This window comes from Spermophilus citellus, assembly GCF_964194105.1.
Source record: "Spermophilus citellus genome assembly, chromosome: 3".
NCBI lineage: Eukaryota > Metazoa > Chordata > Mammalia > Rodentia > Sciuridae > Spermophilus > Spermophilus citellus.
This window is the reverse complement of record NC_138184.1, coordinates 25,777,019-25,799,298: the sequence shown is the minus strand read 5'-3', so window position 1 is coordinate 25,799,298 and position 22,280 is coordinate 25,777,019. Positions and strand designations below refer to the sequence as shown.

General features: G+C 44.6%; 1 protein-coding gene across 1 annotated transcript in view; it reads left to right on the top strand.

The window, feature by feature from the left end:
* DLEC1 (DLEC1 cilia and flagella associated protein) overlaps positions 1–22,280 on the top strand; it is a gene marked incomplete at its 5' end in the record, with an annotated part of 49,121 nt that overhangs the window by 507 nt on the left and 26,334 nt on the right. Inside the window, 10 exon segments of the mRNA XM_081285308.1 lie at positions 3,983–4,130; positions 7,709–7,819; positions 9,305–9,495; positions 9,705–9,925; positions 10,751–10,829; positions 17,584–17,671; positions 18,296–18,469; positions 19,239–19,375; positions 20,268–20,360; positions 21,604–21,694. Of these exon segments, the coding sequence (XP_081141434.1) occupies positions 3,983–4,130; positions 7,709–7,819; positions 9,305–9,495; positions 9,705–9,925; positions 10,751–10,829; positions 17,584–17,671; positions 18,296–18,469; positions 19,239–19,375; positions 20,268–20,360; positions 21,604–21,694 (1,333 nt within the window).

Here is a 22,280-nt window from a genome sequence, read left to right as displayed (position 1 = left end):
GCCACGTGCCAGGCGCTGTGCCAGGCCCTGGAGATGCAGCTGGGGAAAAACAGACCAAATCCATGCTGCAGAGGACATTCTGGAAGAAGGACGCTGCATAAACACACACATATACAAATGCACACACACTACACATAAATGGCATAGATCTGTAGCGCCTATTTATATTTCTCTGCACACATCCTTACATTATATATTGCATATATAAATTAAATGACTCTGGCAGTCAGCCAAATAGTTGTTCCCTAGAGGTGATAAAGTCAAGTCACTATCCTTTGAGGTGCCTTTATATCACCAACCACTATCTTGACTGAGACATTCATGCCCACACTTTCAGAAGCATACTCAGTCTCTGGAACAGCAACTCTTATTTGTTCATCTGTACAAGAGGGAAACCAGCCAAGTTGGGTACTTTGTGCTTACATGTCCTCTAATAACAACTCCCTTCAACTGTGGGCAAACTGCCCCCTCCCAAGCCTACCTCCTTACCAGGTGTACCTACTGCTTCTCAGATTTTCCTCTACTCCATTCTGTCCTTTACCCCCTTTAAGTGATATGCACCCCTGCTCCTGGCTTTATTCATTCATTTATTTAACATATTTATTGAGTGTCTACTATGTGCCATGCTCTGTTCTAGGCAGTGAGGATTCAGCAATAAGGAAAACATGGGTGCATGGACACCTACACACACACACACCCTGTCCTCTATAGCCTTCCATCTAACTGGGGCAGATAGACATTAACAACACGAGTATCTGTATAGTATGTGAGATGTTAGCCTCAACCCTCCATGAGTTACACAGGCTTCCTGAAATCCAGGTAGGACTCCCTGGATGAGAACCCACTGCCTTGTTCTTCCTGGACCATCTCACTCACTTTCCTGATTTTAGCCATCCTAGACCAAACCTTGATCTTGAACATCTGACTCACATCCCTGTCATTCACACGAGCCAGAAGATGTGGAGCATTGTTAACCCATAAACCCCACAACCAGTCACCCAGTTCATTAGGTTGTACATTTTAACATCCCTTCTATGATTAGCCAGCATCTGAACTGGCAGAGCAATCCCAATTTAAAGAAAAAAAGGCTTTACATTTTTTTAATACAAAAGTGATACATATTTCCAACATTGCCAAATGCAAAAAAGTTTAAAGAGTGGTCCTATAGAAAATCAATGCATGCAAAGTTAGTTTGACTTTATAAATTATGGTATACTTACTGCACTATGCAATATTATGAAGTTGTTAAAAACCATGAGTTAAACCTATATTATATTCATAGACAGCTACCTGCCATTTATTAGCACAAAAGTCATTGGAAAAGGTTAGGATTAATTTAGAATCCTACACATTTGCATGGAAAAGAAGATGAAAAGTTTTACATAAAAATGTAAACAGAACTCCTGGGGGAGCATTTAGATTTTTCTTTGCAGAAGTCTACATTTTCAGAACTTTTGCAATGCCCAAGAATTCATTTTGTAGGTACAAAAGAAACTTTGTAATTAGTATCTGTAATTAGCACTGCTAGGCAAGCACTGTACTGCTGAGCCACAACCCCAGCTCCCACCCGATCTCAATAACATTTAGCTACCCCCTCTTAGCTTTATTTTATTCTCATGTCTGTGCTATTTTGACAGAGTCTGTTCCACTCATTTATATCTTTCCCTGGCCCCTCCTGCTAAATCTTAAACTCCTTAAGAGCAGAAACCATATCTGATGTATTTCTCTCCTCAAGTGTACATTGTAAATTCACAATAAATATCCACTAAAAATAACAGTAAACATGCTGGCTGTGCAGCACTTGAATTCATTCTCTCTGAAGGAATCAATAGTCACCATCTAATATGGAGTATCTCTCTTGAACTGAGGTCTCCCCAGACAGTCTCACTGGCTTCTGGTCTTTTCCAAGTCTGCCTACAAGAAGATTTGTGAGGTCTAATGATTGAGAGCAAATGCCCTGGAACTTTGCACCCTAGGTTCAAATCCTTGTTCCACAACATACCACCTGTATTACCTTGGGCAATCCTTCTATAAGTTTTTTTTCCTTATCTATCAAATGGGGGTAATAATACCTCAATAGGATTGAAATCAATTTAGTAAAGGCTTTATAACATTGTTTACAACATGGTAGATGCTCAATAAGTGATAGTTGTTATTATTTGGGTATTCCTACATGTAAGAACTAGGGTTAGTTGTTATCAGCAGAACCAAATAATAAAGTACATGACACAATAATAAAACATAACGCATGTGTATGGAACTGCCCTGGCCACCGTCTTTTTCAAGGAGGTCACCTGATCTCTCTCTTTTTTTATATAATTTTTTTTTAGTTGGACACAATATCTTTATTTTATTTATTTATTTTTATGTGGTGCTGAGGATTGAGCCCAGGGCCTCGAGCACGTGCTAGGTGAGCACTCTACCGCTGAGCCACAACCCCAGCTCCCACCTGATCTCAATAACATTTAGCTACCCCCTCCTAGCTTTATTTTATCCTCACGTCTATGCTATTTTTACACTTTTAAGAGTCTGTTCCACTCATTTATAACTTTCCCTGGCTCCTCCTGCTAAATCTTAAACTCCTTAAGAGCAGAAACCATATCTGATGTATTTCTCTCCTCAAGTATACATTGTAAATTCACAATAAATCTTCACTAAAAATACCTAAGTAAACATGTTTGAGGCCCTGTCAGTTCTAGGAATATAATAAGGATCAGCGTCACCCTGGCATAAACTGTCTTTAACATTACGTGCACCAGTGAGCTCTTTGCTTCTTGCTTTGATCCTGAACTTGAAAATATAGGTCAGAGGCTTGGTTGGCTGACCAGTCAATCTGTAGTCTTGAGATGTGTGCTGGGTATCCAGGTTGGATTTCTGGGTACAGATACTGTGACAACGTTTGGGTACAAGGTGTTTACTAGCAATCAACACCTGCAAAGGGAAGAGAGAGAAAGCAGCATTGAGCCAGGGAAGCAGCTGAATTTTGATGGGGGCCCGGTAAGCCGTGGCAAATGGAGGTTCCATTGAAGAGAGTATAGCCTGTCTCAGTTTTTCATTTTGGGTCAAAATGACCAAGCCTGTATCTATACTCCTGCCTCTCAGTCACTGGATGTGAATTCCACAAAAAGGACATACTCTCAGGCCAGCCCCTTCCAGCAGTTTAGGTAGGCTCTGACAGGGCTGACAGCTGGAGGCCGTTCCTTAGAGGTAGGGAGCAAGACCTTCCCGGAACAGAGCTCTGGGTGGCCCAACAGGGAGTGTGCTAACTTCTTGTTATGGTTTGGGTGAGTTGTCCCCCAAAAGTTCATATGTGAGACAATGTAAGAAAATTTGGAAGATAAATGGTTGGGGGGTATAGCCTTAACTTAATCAGTGAATTAATACCTCATGGGATTCACTGAGTGGTAACTGGAGGCAGGTGGAGTGTGGCTGCAGGAAGCGGCCCATTGGGGGCGTGGCTATGGGGTATATATTTTGTACCTGGAGAGTGGAGACTCTCTCTCTCTGCTTCCTGATCATCAAGTGAGCTGCTTCCCTCTGCCACACTCTTCCACTGTAAGGTTCTGCCTCACCCTGAGACCTGAGGAATGGAGTCTGCTGTGCATGGATTGAGACCTCTGAAACCGTGAGCCCCCCCAACAAACTTTTCCTCCTCTACAATTGTGCTGGTCAGGTCTTTTAGTCACAGCAGTGAAAAAGCTGACTAAATCACTTGGGTTTGGATTTCACAGTACGAGAGGCAGCTCTCTTTACCATGAAACCAGGAGACAAGGGCTTCCAAGGTTGACTCTACTGACTTACTATGAAAACTTTAAGTCATTTCCTCTATGGGTCTCAGTTTTTACAGCTGGTCAGTGGGACCAGATGATTGCAATAGCTCTCTGGCTTTTTTGTGCTTCAATGGAAACCCTGATGTGGGGGTGTGGCAGAGTAAAGCTGTGACCTCACCATATTTCTGTGCATTTAATCATCCCCTTGGCAGATTCGGGAGCTCTATAAGCAGCGACTGGATGAAGTCAAAATGTTGGAGAGACATATCATTCAGGCCCAAGCACGGGCCCTGGCTGAAACAGAGCGGGCCATGAACCAGGCCAAAGTGCATGTCCTCGAGGCCCTCCAGTTGCCCCCAGGTGTGTATTGAGTTCTCTTATGCCTGCCCTTGTTTCCCCAGATCAGATGTGTGACTGTATTTGCACCATTGCCCACACTCGTTTTCTGAACGTTCGGAGAGCCAGCTGCAGTTTTTGTGTTTCATTACCTCGAAACACTCCAGCATTCACAGCATCACCAGAACTGGGACACTGTCCTTTATCAACAGGGCACACCCTCCAAATGCTGGCCTAGGTTTTCCACTGAATCCTTCCAACAAGCTGTGGGGTAGGTTTTCTCTCCATTTTTCAGGTGCAGGAATTAAACTTGGAAGTTCAAATAACTCCAATAAAGTCCCATAGATCAGAAAAGGGGAAACCCTGGATTTGAACTCGAGTGTGTCTTCTGTGTTAGTCCATCTCCTCTTTCTATCAGGAGGAGGAGGGTAGATTGTTGACCTGGCATAGTATCCCAGGGGCTTTTATGACTTCCCTTAGGATGTGAGCTTGGAGCTGGATCCTTGGTCAGGGTTGCTGCCTCTGAGGTTCAGGTCTAATTGGACTGTGAACTCTCAGGCTCCTATTCCATCTCTCTCCCTGTTTCTCACTCCACCGCAATAGAGGGTAGCTCCTAGGACCCTACCCTCACTGGTGTCACTTCCAGCATCAAACAATGTGGATTTCAGCAGAGATTATTGGTAGCAGATTCCTAGGAGGCTTAATTGGTTGCTCCATGTCCCCTAATCCCTGGGAGTCAGATATTGTCCTGTTTGGAGTAGGATTTTTCTTTTCTTTTGCTAAAGGTCAGGGGAGATCAAATAGTTAGCTATTTGTGTTTTGTTGTTGTTTTAAATGAAAGTGAAATGAAAGATTGAGAGCAGAAGACGAATATCGGGAGAATTTCATTTTATTTTTTAATTATCATTTTATTTTGGTGCTGGGGTATTGAACACATGGAGGTGCTTAATCACTGAGCTACATCCCCAGCCCCTTTTATTGTTTATTTTGAGACAGGGTCTCACTAAGGTGCTTAGGGCCTCACTAAATTGCTGAGGCTGGCTTTGAACTTGGGATCCTCCTGCCTCAGCCTCCTGAATTGCTAGAATTACAGGCCTGCACCACCGTGCCCAGCTCATTCATTTTATTTTTCACCCAAGATAATAAGTTAAAGAACAGATCATCTCTAATTATTTTTTTTTTTAGAAGGCAATTAGACCAAGAGATGATCTGTTCTGGTTTCTCAGCCTTCTTCTGTCTGTCTTTTATAAAAGTGGTAGGAAAAAGAGACCATATAATTCAGCTTCATGGGTGTCATCAGGTCCCTCCCTGCTTCTCAGGGTGGGGCATGGTGACCCAAAAACTTCTAACTTGAGGATATCCTCCACCTCCAAACTTTTCTTATCTGAAGAACAAGGCAGCTTTTCTCTGTCCACTAATACAAATATCACAGGGTGGAAGACATGCATACATTGTCCAGACAGAGGGACAAGAATCAGAACCCTGAAGAACATCTTGTGCTTTCTCTCCTGTCCTTGCTGGGGACTTGTCTGTTATCTTTTGGAGAATGCAACAACCAATCCTGGGCAGAGCCAGGCTCAGGAGCCATGGCGTCAGTGTAGGAAGTCCACCCTTCTCAGAAGGAGGAAGATGGTCACAAAGCCAGTACAGCATTGTCCACAGGTCCAGTGGGGGAGGACTGTGGAGAGAACAGTCTCAGAAGAGAGAGGCACATCCCTTATCACATGACATTTGCCCTTATCTTTTGAGATTTCAAATAGGCCATCACCAAAGTCCTTGGGAACTGGGCTGGATTGTGTCAACTTGACCCTGCTGCCACTCTCTGCCACAGTCTCCCTCCAATGTAGCCCGGAATGCACCTCTCCTGCCGTTTCAGGATAGATCACTGGTGAGGGAGGCCCTGAGAGGCCGTTACTCTCAAGCGGAGCACCCAGCAGATGATTCAGTGAAGTCAGTTTTGAAGTAGATTCCAGATAAGTCCTAGAGAAGCTGCCTGCCTCAGTGCCCCCAGCTAACACTGTCAATGATGGCTTCCCCGACCTGTTCTCCCTCAGTTCATAATCCCCTAAAAGCCTTTCTTTTTTTAAATTTTTTTTTAGTTGTAGATGGACACAATACCTTTATTTTATTTTTTTTATATGGTCCCAGGGATCAAACCCAGTGCCTCACGCATGCTAGGCCAGCGCTCTACCACTGAGCCACAACCCGGACCCAAAAGCCTTTCTGTTTAATATGCACAGTGTGGTTTCTCTGTTCCTGATTATTACAGTAATTGGGCCAAACCTCAGAATCCTCAGTTTGCCTGCCTCATGGGGAAATGGGCATTCTTCACTTGTCTCATCCTCAACTTTGGTTAGAGGAGACCGCCAGAGGGAAAGTTGGTTTAATGGTATTCCCATCTTAGGAAAATGTGGGCTAATGGAGCAAGCAAGAAAGTTTAAAAACTTCCACATCTTCCATTCATCCTATTTTTCCTTATTTTTATCAAAGTAATCAATATATATGGTTTTAAAAAAATTAGAATGCTTAGTACTGTATAAAAAGCTTCCACCTATACTATACATGCATTATAAATCTGTGCAAACTTAGAATGTACAGTACTAAGAGCGAAACATGGGCTTTGGGTGGGATTGCTGTCGATGTAGATTCTTTGATGTAGCATATGTACCACTTTGGTTAGGGATGTCAGTAATGGGGGAGGAGGTGCATGTATGGAGGCAGGGGATGGGCATGGGAACTCTATATCTTCTTCTTAGTTTTTCTGCCAACCTATAACTACTCTAAAATATAAAGTTTATTTTAACAGAAGCCCCTGACTCACCTTTCCTAGTCTCAGTCCACTTTCCCAAGGTAGTTACTGGATACCTCTAAATAATGTTATTTGTATGTTGTGTAAACAATGTGTCTTTACTGCTGTTTTTGATTCATCGTTATAGATGTGATCAACTTCCCATTCCATTAAATGAAACTTTCTCTCTCATGTATCTTTGGGTCAGTGGGAGGTTGGTTGACCTACCTGAGCCTGGCTGTCTGGACTGGCTTCAACTGTGGATCCCCCAAGCTTGGCTTCTTGCTGTAGGTTGGGCTCAGCTTTGGTCCACATGCATTTACACCAGTGTTCAAGATGTAGGGGCAGGGAAACTCTTCCCTGATGATGGCCAAAGCACAAAAGGGAAATCTTGCTGCATAAGCAAACCCCCACCATCTTCTCATTGGCCAATGAGATGGGGCGGCCAAGGTCAAGGGTGAAGATGTGTACTCTCTTTAGTAGGAGGGACTACAAAGTCATGTTGCAAAAGGTGTGGGGAAGGGTGAAGAATTGGGGCCATTTATTACTGTATGTCATACTTAATTCTATTTTGTTCTATAACTTTTTCTGCATAACAGTGTTAAGCTCAGATAATGCAGCATAGCCTAATGGTTGGCCTCTTTTAAGTGGCTGATAAATATGCTGATTCGTTTTTAAAATCTCAACACTACTGCAGGGTTCTGAGAAGGAGTTTCCTTGGACAGTTTAGGTTGAGAGGATGAAGAAAGTTGGGTGCAGCTTTTTCACATAGATCTAGCGTGACTCGCCTTTGTCCTCTCCCCCCTCTGTGCAGTTAAGACTGTCTTCAGGTGGTGTGTAGACAGCGAGTTGTTGCGGAAACACCATTTGATCAGCCCAGAAGATTACTATAGTGACACCGTGCCGTTTTGCTCAGCACCTAAAGGTAATGCTTCTGGTTTTTTTTTCCAGAGCTTTGGGTATCATTCCAGGGACATTCCATAGTAGCAGGGCCACATCAGCCACCTTTGTGGCCATTTCATCACTCGGAGGGTTTTTCCTCTTTAATTTTTATAGTGACAATTGGGAGGGTCAAATCTGAGTGTGCCACTTCCTCACTCTCTCACTGCCTGTAAGACAGAAGTTTCAGACTTTTCAGACTCTCTGAAGACATCATAAGAGACCCCCAGATTTTTGGGTGTAATTGAATAGACCTACAAAGGAAGGGATTGAAGGCATCTATAAGCAGGGGAGCAAGTTCTGATGAGGCACAATGTGGACAAAGTCTTCCCCATTGGGAAAAAGAGCAGCTTCTCACCCACTGAGAATGGGCAGAAGTATGATTTGGGAGGCAGAGAAGGATTGTTTGCATGTGTGTGAGATATCAGGCCAGTTTTCTGTGATCAGGGAGGCAAGATCTTCTGAGAATGAGTAGGTCGTGGGCTTATGCAAGGAAGCAGATTTTGAAAGAGTCACTGTATGGATGAACAGAGTCTCTGTGAACCCTGTGGCCAAGCATTAGGATTGCCAAGTGGTGCCAAGCTCTCCAGCAGACCTGGTCAGTGGGAGTGTGTGATGATGCCTGGGGTTTTACAGCTTAGAAGGCATCTGGGGGTGGGAAGACTGGGATCCAGAGAGTTGAGGGTGGTGATGAGAAAAGAGTTTCAGTGATGAGTTCCTGATCCACATAGGGAAGAGAAGCCAGGAAGGGGGTAGCAGAATCAAGTGTCATGGATACTAAGCCACTCAGTATTTTACAGTTAGTTGGATACTCACTATCTTATGCAGGTAAATAACCTGTGCTCAGAAATGGGATTTGGGGGAGGGACCAATTTTCATTGAGAACATTCATTGCAGTAAGAATGCATTTCGCTTTTGGAGGAGGATCTTATCGATGTTAAAAAGTTAATGCAAGCTGGGCGCAGTGGCACATGCCCGTAATCCCAAGGGCTCGGGAGGCTGAGGCGGGAGGATCGTAAGTTCTAAGCCTCAGCAATGATGATGCACTAAGCAACTCAGTGAGACCCTGTCTCTAAATAATATACAAAATAGAGCTGAGAATGTGGCTCAGTGGTTGAGTGCCTCCGAGTTCAGTCCCCAATACAAAAAAAAAAAAAAGCTAATGAAAATTTTGATTCCTCGTGTAAGCTTTTCAAAAGGCACATTCTGGGGTATGTATATATGTGAGTATGACAATGGTCCACTCATGTTCTTTGGACTGGAAAATTGAAAGATATTTTAACCCTGTAGTTCTAAATTGGAAATACAAGGAATAAGTTCTGAGAGTGATTTGCATGTTGAAGAGGGATTACATCTGATGCAGAAAATGTAACATTCGTGCTGACTGTGGCTTTATGTGATCCTCTTAGAAGCACCCGCTTCCTCATCTCAGTTTTGGTAGGTAGCTCAGTGTGTTCCTTTGGTGCCCTAGGCAGTTCTATCCCTGGATACTCAAAACTGACGTTCAGTAGTCAGAAGCGTTTCACCCCCAAAGGAGCATTGGGCAAGAAGCTTGCAGTGCCCTACAAGGAGAAGCTTGGAGATGAGTTCGACTACACTGTGGACAGCCAGGAATGGGACTCAATTCCTAAGGCCAAACAAACGACCAAAGAAACCATCAAGGTTCGTTTTGAGGCCTGTGCACAGCCATGTGTGTGGGTGGTGGAGACAGGGAGGCGGTGCAGGGAAAAGAGTTCAGATGACACAAAAAGTCGTGATGAATTCGCAGCAAATTAGAGTTGGTGTTGGCATCTGCAGGTCATGCCAAGATGTCAGCACGTACAGCACAGTCCCTTTGCCTGTCATTGACTATACTTCTGTGTGTTTCAAAGAAACCAAGTCTACCGAAGAATAAAAACTGGATGAAACACTTACGCATGCCCCAGAGAGAACTGGAGCGACTACTTCTTGCCAGAATGGAGAATCGAAACCACTTCCTGAGAAACCCTCGGTTTTTCCCTCCTAACACTCCACATGGAGGCAAATCTCTTATTTTTCCTCCAATTAAGCCAGAACTGATGGGAGAACACCCGAGTGCAGAGCTGGAACAGAGGTACGTCTTTCCCTGATTTACACTCTCGGACAACCTGACCCTTTATGGTAAACCCAGAAGGTCCTGGGTCTGGTCCCTAGAGTTTGGGGGGCAGGGTAGCAGTATCCATACAGAGCAGAGCTTCAGGGTTACCCACAGACATGGCCTTTGGGCATTCCCCAGAGTCTTGGTCTTATACTTTTCTGATCTGTCAGGTTCATAAATAGGGGAATAGAGAAAATGGGGGTTGGTGTAGGCCCTCTGTTAACAGTGGAGCAGTTTGGGTCACTTGAGGAGTCTTCATAGCCTTGTACTCCTTCCATGGAATGTATGTGCCTTGGATAATACCAGTGCGTTGTTTGATTAGTTTAATGCAGTTAGAGCAAATTGTGATTCTTCAAGAGTACCTTTGTCTCTATTTTCAGTAATTGTTCTAATGAAGGGAACAAATTGCTTCATAGGTGTGTCATTTTAATGGACTTAAGACTATTAGCATTTTTTATTAGACTACTGATATCTTTGTATAAAGAAATATTGGAAAGGACTAACATTTGAAAATAAAAACTATTAAAAATCTAGTTAACATATTGGCATTTAAGCTTCCAGAGTTTCCCCTGTGCATATTGAAAACCATATACACGGCTGCACATGTCTCCATAAGGACTGGATCACGTGTTAAATTATTTTGTAACCTGTTTAAACAACAACAATCAAAAACCCCAACAAGTGACACACTATGAATATCTTTGCTGGCTGCCTGTGTTTGTTTTTGTATTAATGTCACTGCTTGGTATTTTGTCATATAGAGGACACTCACAGCCTTTCTCTCCCGTTTCCCTCCCACAGCTGCATGGATGCTCCTGTGTTTCTTGCTAAACCATCAATTGGGTTTTTCACAGATTATGAAATTGGACCAGTTTATGAGGTAGAAATCTTGATTCTTTATCGATCCCACCTCATTTCCTTCCTTATTAAAAGCATCTTTATTATGGAATTTTCAAAATATGAACCATACACAAAACTAGGCAAAAGATGGTCACGTACCCTCATGGGCCCATCATCCAATGTAGTTATCTACATTTTGCAAATGTGGTTTCGTCTGTCACCCCGTAACTTCTTCGTGTGTGTCCACATGCACATTCACCAGCTGGCATATTGTGAGGGAAAACCAGCACATTCTTCTTCAGTTAATAGTTAAGTATCTCTAACAGACAAGGACTTTTAAAAAGCAACCATAATTCTATTATCACACTCGGCCATACTAGCCAGGATTCCTTAATATAGACTAATAACCTATCAATATTTGATCTTGCTCCATTTGATTAAAAAAAAGTCAGTGGATTTATTGGCATCAGAATCTAAACATTGCATCTGAGTAAAAATAATTCTTTGTTTTTCCTTAGTTGAGAATAATTCCTCCCCCCAAATCTAAGTTTTTTAAAATGCCATTTATTTGTATAAGAAACTTCATTTTTTGCATTCTGGATTTGGCCAGTTGTCTTCTTGTTGGTGACATTAACTATGTCCCTTTATTCTCTACCTTTTACATAAACTGGTAATTACATGTAAAGGTTTTTGATTAGATGGTTAGATTCAGGTTCAATTTTGTTTTGGGCAAGAGTACTTCTTTGGTGGTACTGTGTATTATTGCTCAGGAGGAAGCACTCTCTCTGGGGTCAGGTGTTGTAAGCCTCTCTAACGTTGTTATCAACTGTCGACTTCCTGGTTAGCAGCATTGGATGATTGTTGCCTGCTTTTTTTAAAATTGGAGTTACAAAATGGTGATTTATAGTTTTGCTTTTCCTTTTGCATTCATCAGCTATGATTTTCCCATTGGGGGAAAAAACCCAACTTTCCCTCTAACTTCTATTCTCATCTCCTCTTCCTTGTACTCTCCTTACCTCATCAGGTTATGATTTTTATTGGATTGGTTTCTTTGTTTCTTTTTGGAACCATAAGCAAACATGTATATATTTTGAGTCCCTCTCCTCCTTACTCCCCTTCTGCCCCTTAACGGCATACCCAGCAATTCCTCTGAGAGCCACACATAGAGATTTTCTTATCTCTTTTCCCAACTTCTGCCTTAACGCTGGCCTCCCACCACTCTGGGGAATTGGGTCACAACCACACTTGGCTCCACCCACCAGGTGCAAATGCCTCTTGACAACAGCCCCTTCACATGCAGTGGATTGCACTGTAGAGTTTAAAGAGCTTGTGCATATCCATATCTTTAGGAACTTCTCAACCACTCATGGCAAAAGGCACACGCACACACACACACACCCTTAATGACTGGGTGTGGCAATGTTCTAGAATAGCATGAGGGACCAGAAGTATCACTATAGCCATTTTTGGAAAATCAAATCCAGAATGGTGGATTGTATCTAGTGAGTTCTCTTGGGAATCATCATGTGTCTGTTGGGCCTGTGACTGTGCACATAACAGTATTAACCAGCTACACTATGAAGTTTAAGGATGTTTCAAATTTCCAGAGTCTTTAAAAATGTATGTTCCATGCACCCTGAAATTTCCAGGGAACGTGCTCCATAGACATAAGTGAACCAAGGTAGAGGAAGACATGGAACATGGAAAGAGATCCAACATAGGAGGGGGTGAAGGGAACCCTCAGTTTAAAACTTGTCAGGGAATTTTGGGGGTTACTGTTGCTGCAGAGCAAATTTCTCTAAACTTAGTGACAACCATTTTTATTGTGCTTATTGATTCTTTTTTTTAAAATGCTTTTTTAGTTGTAGATAGACACAATACCTTTTTAAAAATTTCTTTATTTTTACGTGGTGCTGAGGATCGAACCTAGTGCCTCACACATGCCATGCAAGTGCTCTGCCCCTGAGCCACAATCCTAGCCCACTTATTCTTTGGGTTGGAAATTTGAGCAAGGCACAATGGGAATGGCTTATTCTGCAATGTTTTAAGACCAGGACTGGTAAGTTGGTGTTTAGAGGTGACTCAAAAGTTTGGGATTGGAATTCTCCAAGGCATTTCATTGACATGGGTGCTGATGCTGAGTTAGTTGACTAGAACACTGACCTAGAGCTTCTCTACCTGATCTGGGGTACCTCACAGTGTGACGGTCTCAGGTAATGAGACTTTTACATGACAACAAGAAGTGAGCATCCTTGCAAGCCAGATGGCTTTTATGACCTAACCTTGGCAGCTACACAGCACTACTTCCTCTGAAAGCGAGTTGGTTATTAACTTCAGAAAAATACACATTTGTGCGAGGGAGGAAAAGAAAGCCGAGTTTGCCTCCTGCTCAGCTGGGAATAGCATTTACAGAGTGCCTTTAATATACTCATTACTGACCTAACCAGTAATATGATGTAACTCTGCTGGGAAGATGGGGGATAGGAAGGGAAAGTCACACATTGAATTGGATATGGGGGAGGAAAGAGGGCATAGCCACATGATCCATCTGCCATTAATCCCTAAAACTGAAGGGGAAAATGTAATGTACAACTCAGACATGGAAATAAATAACAATCAGCTGAAGGAGGAAAAAGCATCTGCCCTTAGAGGGTGGGAAATGGCAGGGTGGAGACCAGGGGAAGGATTTCTATTTTCAAAACCTCGTAGAACTTTCTGCCTCTTCAAACTAGGAGGCTGTCCCACTCTGGTGAAAATAACTTTAAAAAGCACTTTCTATATAAAATAAAACAAAAACTATGTTGTACCAAACATTCAAGATATAGGCTACCAAATATTCAAGCTAATGCCTATTGTGTATAAATTTTAATTATAAGCTTTAAAATTAACTTATGTTAAGTTTTATATGAATTGTTTTAGATGCTAGAAAAAGAGGGAACCTGTCCTCATTATTAGATAATGAACCGAAGATTACCTTGACACTAAATGAAAAAACGCAAATCAATCTTGCTGAAGAACATAGGTACAGAAATGCTAGGTAAAAAGCAGCAAACCAAAGCGAGCAGGAATTAAAAAACAAACATACACAGAGGAGTAAGTGTAACTCAGGAATGCAAAGAATGTTTCAGTGGGGGCCGAGTTGGCAGCTGGCTGCCTCAGCCTGTCATTTTTCCCTCCAAGGCTTCTAGTGCTGGTAAGGAAAGCCAACCCACTCCACGCTCCATATAATTATCACTGCCTCAGACCTTCCAGCCTCCCCAGCTACCACTTGTCACTGCCTGACCATCTACTGGTTCCTCATCCCAGCTGACCACTGGTGGAAGCATTAATAATTGTGATGCCACCATGCTAGGAGCCTCGCACCCTGCTTCCTGCCAGCTAGGGTTCTTACTGCCACCAGACTGGAAAGCCAACACCAGAATGGCATCCTCGGGGTCTACCGTTTTAGTACCCTTTTTGTACTGACTGTGTGGGCTCAGATTTCCCGCATAGCAGAGCCTGAGATGGTGAGATTATTTACTATCATTTACAGTTCCAATGAGGGAAGAGGGAAAGGGGATAAAGGAGGGAGAGCTAATATGAGGCTGTATTTTAGAGCTGACCCCCATTAAGTGCAATCGATTGCCTTGTCTAGTGGGACATGCCCTGAGAAGCCTACAACCCCCTGGCTCCTGCCTTTCCCCAGTGGGAGGTTTGCCTTGCGTGGCTGGAAGCAAGACATGACTCAGTTGACGTGATCAGCTACTGCCAGGAGCACCTCAATTTTTAATGACGGCAGTGGCTGCAACTAGCTCTGTGACTAAGGGATCAGTGCATGCTCTTGCTACCGTGGATGTGTGCAGACCTGCCAATATCCATACCCCAAACCAAATAGTTTCCAGTAAACAGCTCAAGGTAAAAGAGCTATTGTTTTAGTTAAAAATATAGCGAGTATGGAAAGATTTCCTGAAACTGAAGCACAAACCATAAACGACTGATAAAATTTATATTAAAATTTTAGAAACTGAAGCTGAGGGTGTAGCTCAGAGGTAGAGTGTGTGCTTAGCATGCATAAGGCCATGGATTCAACTCCTAGAATGTACACACACACAAATTTTAGGAACCATAAATCAAAAGATAATGCAAGTTTGTAAACTGGAAAATGTTTATAGTTTCTTCTTTATAAAGAATTAGTTTCAACATATATAAAGAACTCCTACAAATCAATAAGATAAAAAAAAAACTCTGTAATGGCAAGAGGTAAGAGGACATGAGTAAACAACCCACAGAAGAGTAAACCCAAGTAGCAAATAAACATGAAAAGATGCTCACTATCAATAACAGGAATGAAAATTAAAACTATAAAATGGGTCTTTCTAAATTGTGGCCTGGTTCACAGGTAAATTGATCAAAATGTTGTGCTGGTGAAAAATGGACTTAAGATGGGCTGGAGATGTAGCTCAGTGGTACAGCACCTGCCTACCATGCACAGGACCTGGATTCAATCTCAAGCACTGGGGGGAGGGGGAATTTAGCTGTTGATTTAGGAATATATATCTCTGAATAAAAACATGAAGGCATATTTCAAATCTATGTAGATGATATCTGATGGGGAGCTGGTAGAGGGTTTCAACTGAATTTATAATGTTAAGTTAGGTAATAGAAACATGGCTTTTGTTGTGTTATAATTTATACATTTTTCCTAGTATTATATTTCACAAAACAGAATAAAAAGATATGTACATGTTTTAGGCTCCCTCCTTGGTGCTGGGTGCTGTTGTGGTTGAGTTCCAGGGCTTACCCTTAGGGATCTCCCACTCTGAGGCAGGGGGAGAGGTGGGATTTCAAAGGGGCCGGATGGGTTGCCCGATGGAGAGGCCCAGTTACAGCCCTGACACACATGTGCCCACAATATACCTTGACTGGGCCTATAAGAAGTGGCGGCTCAAAGGAAAATGTGGGAAAGAAGACAATACATGAGGTGAGGTGGTCAACACTTTGGATCCAAATGTCTTGAATTTGAATCTCTGAGGAGCCTCTTTGCACCTCAGGTTCTTCACCTGTTAAATAGAAAAAGTGCTCGCCTTTCCTGGTTGTTGAGAGGTTGAGGAGGCACAGAGTAGATGCTCAGTAAATAGTGTGATCAGCCTTCTGTATCTGTGTAAGGATAGCTTTCACCTAAGAAGGGCCTTAACCTAAGTGAATCCATTTTGAAATAAAACTGCAGTCCCCACCAGGCACACCTACAGAGCCCTCCAATATGGTCCCCAGGCATAGCCTGATAAAATAAGTCACTTTCCACCACCCTGATAAAACTCAGAGTGAAGTGTCTGTCATTTGCCTTCGCCCTGATAAAGGCAAAAGGCGAGAGATCAGGAAACCACAGATCAGGTGGCTTGACCTCAGAATGAAAGACGTCACTGAGAAACCCAGTAACAGCTGATAGGGATTGAAAGGGCAGTCAGAAGCCCCAAAATTTAACATAAATGATGGAGCAAATGGACAGACATTCAGCCAGCTAACACTGATGCACACAAGCCTGAGAGCCTGATGAGGACCTGGGCTGACCTCCCAACTCTTCTCATCTGCCTGATCCTCTGTGTTCTCACAGCTCTCAAACTCTACATTAGCCTCTTGACTCTGGTGAGAACAAGATTTCTCCTTATGACCATCTCCTCTGTCTATTCCTGACTGGTTGCTGCAGTCTGAGTGAGTGTGCATCTGCTGGACTTAAGATCTAAGACTTAAGACTTTGAATCTAGCACTTAAGCTTAGCATGCAGAGGGAATGTCTGTAACAGGTCTGTCATGATTAAGTGTGTTTACAGTGCTTAGAATTAACGTAGTATTGTTTACTTTGAATTGATTCTGTCTATCGCAATGCCCAGCATTAAGGATTGTCATTCCTTGATTACGAACCTAAGAGTGAAATTGTATTAAGTGAGTAAACAAAACATTGAAAAGAGCAGAAGCGCATGGACATTCTTTATCTCTCTCCTCCACTGCAGATATCACACTTTTGCTCATCGCGACAATCTGCAAGTTCCATAGCCATGGATTCAACTAAGAATAGATTGAAAATATAACTCTTCCCCAGATTTCTGAAAGTTCCATAAAGCAAATTTGAATTTGCTGAGTGCTGAGCACTGTGCTAAATTCCTGAAGGTGTAACAATATATAGACGGACCCTGCCAAAATATCCCATCATTTCACTTTGAGCATTGTTCACCTTGAGTCTATTTATTTAGGCCTACAAGGTTTGCATCTGTACTGAACACATACAGACATTCTTCTTGTCATTGTTCCCTAAACAATACAGTATAAGAACTATTTACATAGAGTTTACATTGTATTACTGTAAGTAATCTAGAGATGATGGGCACCAAAGGCTGAGAAGTGTTAGAGGATGTGTGTAGAGTGTATGTCAATACTGAGCCATTTTATAGAAGGGATTTGGTAAGGGATCTGCAGGTTTTAGTTATCTGCCCAGGTCCTGGAACCAACCCCCATGCATACAGAGAGACTATTGTAGTTGTTTTAAGCAATGGGACAAAATAGATCAGCTCTACTTCCCTCTTCATCTTTAAGGTTTAAATTTTTTTTTTTACTGTGGAAACTTCCTGAAACAAACAAAAGTAGACAGAATAACATGATGAATTCCCTATGCTCATCACTGAGCTCCAGTACTTACTAACACATTGCCAGGTTTATTCATTTATGCCTCCTCCCTTTCCATATTACTTGAAGTTCCAAACACCACATGGCCATGTCCTTAAATGCTGCTGTGTAAAAGAGATCACCCTTGCCTTTGAACAGATGGTCATCTCGCTGCAGAACACCACCTCTGCCAGCCGCTACCTGCGAGTCCTCCCACCTTCTACCCCACACTTTGCTCTGGGATTGGGTGAGTTTAGCGTAGTCGCTTTCTAGATGGCTACAAAATTACCTGCTGGGCTGGCTGCCGGGACTGAGCCACCGGGTCCTGCTGACTCCCTGTCCTGGGCTCAGGGCTTCTCCCTCAGCAGTCACTGGAGGCCCTCGTGCTCAGCTCAGAACCTCCCAGTGACGCCCCAGCGCCTCTCTCCTGATCACCTCCCTAAGGCTCTGGTTCTGCCATCTCCCGTGCTTCACACTGTCACTGCCCTTGGTCAGGCCCTCCTCCTAGCTCATGTCCCCACAGCCACCTCCCAGTTTGGGTGGGAGTGTTGGTCTCAGTAACAACCCCAATCATGTCACTCTTTCTCAGAAATCTCAAAGGACTCCCTACTGCCCACAAAATAAATTTTAAGTCATACTAACCATTCCAGATAGATCATGGCACCCCCAGCTTGGGACCCTAGCATTGTTTTTTTGGCCTGGAGTCCCTGCCCTTGAAGCCTGTCCCCTAGCGCACCCTGGTGGTTCTGCTTGGCCTTGACCCAGAAAGGGATTCACTCACAGAGCCAGACCCAGCTGTGGTTGGTCTGAGGCAGCTAGGCTCAGCCAGGGTGGTTGGTCCTAATCCTCTGGTGGCTTTTGTCCTGCGCAGGGATGTTCCCAGGAAAAGGTGGAATGGTGGCTCCGGGCATGACTTGCCAGTACACTATACAGTTTATCCCGGACTGTCTCGGGGATTTTGATGATTTCATTTTAGTCGAGACCCAGTCAACTCACACGCTCCTGATCCCCCTGCAGGCCCGGAGGCCGCCCCCCGTGCTGACCTGTGAGTGTGTGCTACCCTTCCCAGGGATTCAGTTAGGGCCAGGAGTCCCCATGAGGACTACCTGCCCCTTGGGTAGCAGCATAGAGCTTGGTCCTCTTGGGCTTCTGGGTGGGGGACTGCCAAGCAGCTTCCACACCATCTTCCAGAATGTCGGGACCTGATCTTACTGTTCACTTTGGGTGTCCCCTGGAGGTTGACCCACATGGGAGGGAGGGAGGCCTGCAGCCTAGCTAACCCCGTCACAGATGGGGCTGGCTGGTGAACACCCCTGACGCCATACTGAGTGAGGCAAGAAGCAAGTGCTGGGGCACCCTGAGGAGCTTGCAGTGGATGTTGTCTCTGTGGCTATGGGGTGAGCTCCCGTGGAAGAACTTCCATTGGGCACCCTCAGTTATAAGTCTTTTCAGCTGGGTGTAGGTGAAATTTGGGACTCTGATCCCCCTCGCTTCTGCCACAATCCCTAGGGTCATGCTGGGTGGCCCTGGCCAAGGCAGGAGCCCACAGTGTGTGCTGGCTCCCACAGCCTGGCCGGAAGTAGACAGTAGTCCTGTGGTGCTACTGCCATGTGGCTCAGAGCAGCTTGAGTAGGACCCAGTTGATACAGGGTCAGGTGTCCCCTTTATTCCCTCTGATTGGGGTGCTGGCCTAGGACCCCCACATCCTTATGCAGCTGCTGTGAGCTCTGGCTGAACCTCAGGATCACAATGACAACAGGGCCCATTCAGCATGACCTATTGCCTCTCTCATGCATCTTCTCCTGTGGCTGCAGTGTCTCCAGTGTTGGACTGTGGTTACTGCCTCATTGGGGGAATAAAGGTAACCAGATTCATCTGCAAAAATGTGGGCTTCAGCGCTGGCAAATTCTGCATTATGCCCAAAAAGAGTTGGCCACCACCAAGTTTCAGGGTGAGTGATAATAGATTGGAAAAAGAGCAAATCCATCAAAGGAAATAACCCCCTGGAGGGAGTTGCTAGACTGCACCCCATGATTGGAAACGCACAAAAGCAGAAGGGTGTCCCTGGCATGGCTGAGTGAGGATGGGTGGAGACCAGGGTGGTAGTTCTGGTCATGGCACTAACACTGACCCTGTTAGCCAGGGCTGGAAGGCAGGGTCTGTGCACTTGCCCCATTGGCCTGGATTCTCCATTGCCCGGGCAGCTCCAGCCTGACACCCCTGATCAGCATGAGCGTGCTGTTCTTTATGTTCAGTAGGGAGATTCCTCTGTACCCTTATGTCCAGAAAACATGTGCTAGATCCAGAGGACCTCACATCCCAAGGAGCATATTTTTCTCCCTTCAGTACCTGCCAGGGTCTTGCAGGCATGGTTTTGTATCCCGGGCATGCTCAGTGGCTTCTCCTGTAGACACTGGGGCTGCAGCTCTGCTAACAGGATGGCAGGTGCCCCCATGAAACAGGAGCACAGGGCCAAGGGTGGGATGGGAATGGAGGCAGACACACACCAGCACCACTGGCAAGATGTTGTGGCAGGGAAAGGACGATGTGCCTCAGGAGGACCTTCTCACCCCCTCCTGCTTGTGTCCCATGCACTTGTCCATGACATTCCTTGCACCTGCTGCCAGTGGTCAGCTCTTTAAAGCTCTGTGACTTCCTCGTCTTTAACCTTCAGAATCTTGTGCCTGGCGCCTGGTGAAAGGCAAGACGGCGCATGCTCAATGAGGGCGTCACAGACTCTTTCAGGATCCCTCAGATAGCAACATGAATGATAGAAGTCTGCAACGTGAGCACTGGGCTTTACACTCTTCCCTACACCTTTGTGTATTCTGCATGTCTTTAAGGCGGTTGCAACTTCCGGCTTTGTTGAGCAGCCTCCCTTTGGAGTCATGCCATCCGTGTTTGAGCTGGCCCCAGGCTTTGCTGTGTTAATAGAGGTAGGTAAGGAGACACTGGCTCATGGTCCTTTTTCTTCATGATTGCTCATGGCTGTTTTCTCCGCTGCTGCATGATTGCATTTGCCTGTGATTTCATGACCCAAGTACATGTTCCTGCATCTTGTAGGCCATTGTCATTTGGCTGTCTAATGACCCCTCTCTTTTTTTTTTTTTTTTTTTTTGTACTGGGGATTGAACTCGGGGGCATTCAACCACTGAGCCACATCCCTACCCCTATTTTGTAGGAACGTGGGGTCTGAGTTGCTTAGTGCCTCGCTGTTGCTGAGGCTGGCTTTGAACTCACACCTCCTGTCTCAGCCTCCCGAGCTGCTGAGACTACAGGTGTGCCCCACCGTGCCTGGCCTTATGAATGACCTCTCTTGCAAAGCAGATGGAGCTGTCATTTCCAGTGTAGTCCCTGAACATCTCTTGCCTGTAGCTGGGATTCATCTCCAGCCATTACAGAAAACACTATGGAGGTTTCTCCAGAATTAAAAATAGAACTACCACATGATCCAGCTGTCCCTCTGCTGGGTATATACCCAAAGAAATGAAATCAGTATGTCGAAGAGGCATCTGCAATCCCATGTCTTTGACAGCACTAATCACAAAAGCCAAGATAGGGGATCATCCTAAGTGTCCATCAATGGATGAATGGATAAAGAAAATGTGGTATCCATATGCAATGGAATATTATTCAGCCTTTAAAAAGGTACAAATTCAGTCATTTGGGATAACATAGATGAAACTGGAAGACATTATGTTGAGTGACATAAATCAAGCATAGAAAGACAAATACTGCATGATCTCACTTAACTGTTGAATCTTAAAAAATAGAGCTTGGAGTAACAAAGTAGAATGGTGGTTACCAGGGCCTGGGGGTGGAGAGAAATTGGGGGGAAATATAGTACAAAATGTATCACAGTGTGAGCTTTCTGCTCTGTGCCAGTATCATCAGGGGAAAAAATACTGTTTTTCTGGGTAGTTTTCATTTGTTTCTTTTGTTAGAAATGAGGTTGCATGTTGTCATCTGTTTTTTGAACTTTGTTTTCATACCCTTTCAGTCTACTCCCTACGTTACTCTGGGATGGGGCCTGGACTGAAACCTCTAGGCTTGGGGGGGTCAGGCAGGGAGGCTGGGGAGCAGACAGCAAGGGGAGAGTGCATGTTTGAGAAGAGGAAGGAAAGAGGTATGAGTGGGAGCCCCTGATGGGGGGTGACAGGGCACCCTCTTCTCCCCCAGGTCTTGTTCCTCCCAATGAGCCTGGAAAAGGTAGAGCAGACCTTCATCATTGTGTGTGACAACTGCCAAGTCAGGGAGCTGGTGATCACAGGTGGGCTGGTGTGTGCTTCTGGGGCCTGGTGGGCACAGACGCTGCTCTGGGAGCTGCTTTCGCTGCACAGCGGCCCGGCTTCACGCACCCTGTGTCAGGCAGCCGTGGGGGATGCTGGGGTCACCAGGTGCCAGGCACTAGCTTTTGGCCCTTCACTCTTGGATCTTGAATACCCAAGCTACTGTGGCCTCCAGGACAATTCAAGGGGCCTTTTGGTGAGGAACAGGTGGAAACCTGGGGTGCCATTTTGTAATTTCCCTTTGGATCTCGCTGTGATCTCATTTGGGGAATTATCAGCAACAAAACAGAAACCACCAGAGGCACCTCTAGGTTTCCGGAAGGTTGGAAGGGCCTTCCTCTGAGCTGCCTTCCCAACATTTCTGCCTTCTCCCCGCCCCCTCCCTTCCTTCCACCCAGTTTCACTTGGCAGGTATTAATTGAGTGCTCGCTATATTCAGAGTTCTCAAAATCCCCTCCTTTTGGTCTGTGAAGAGATGGGGACATGAGTACGTGTGCTAATGGCCCTCTTTTCCCTCTTGCATGTGCTTCTGGGAATCATGGTCAAGGGCCACTGAATGAGGGTGGT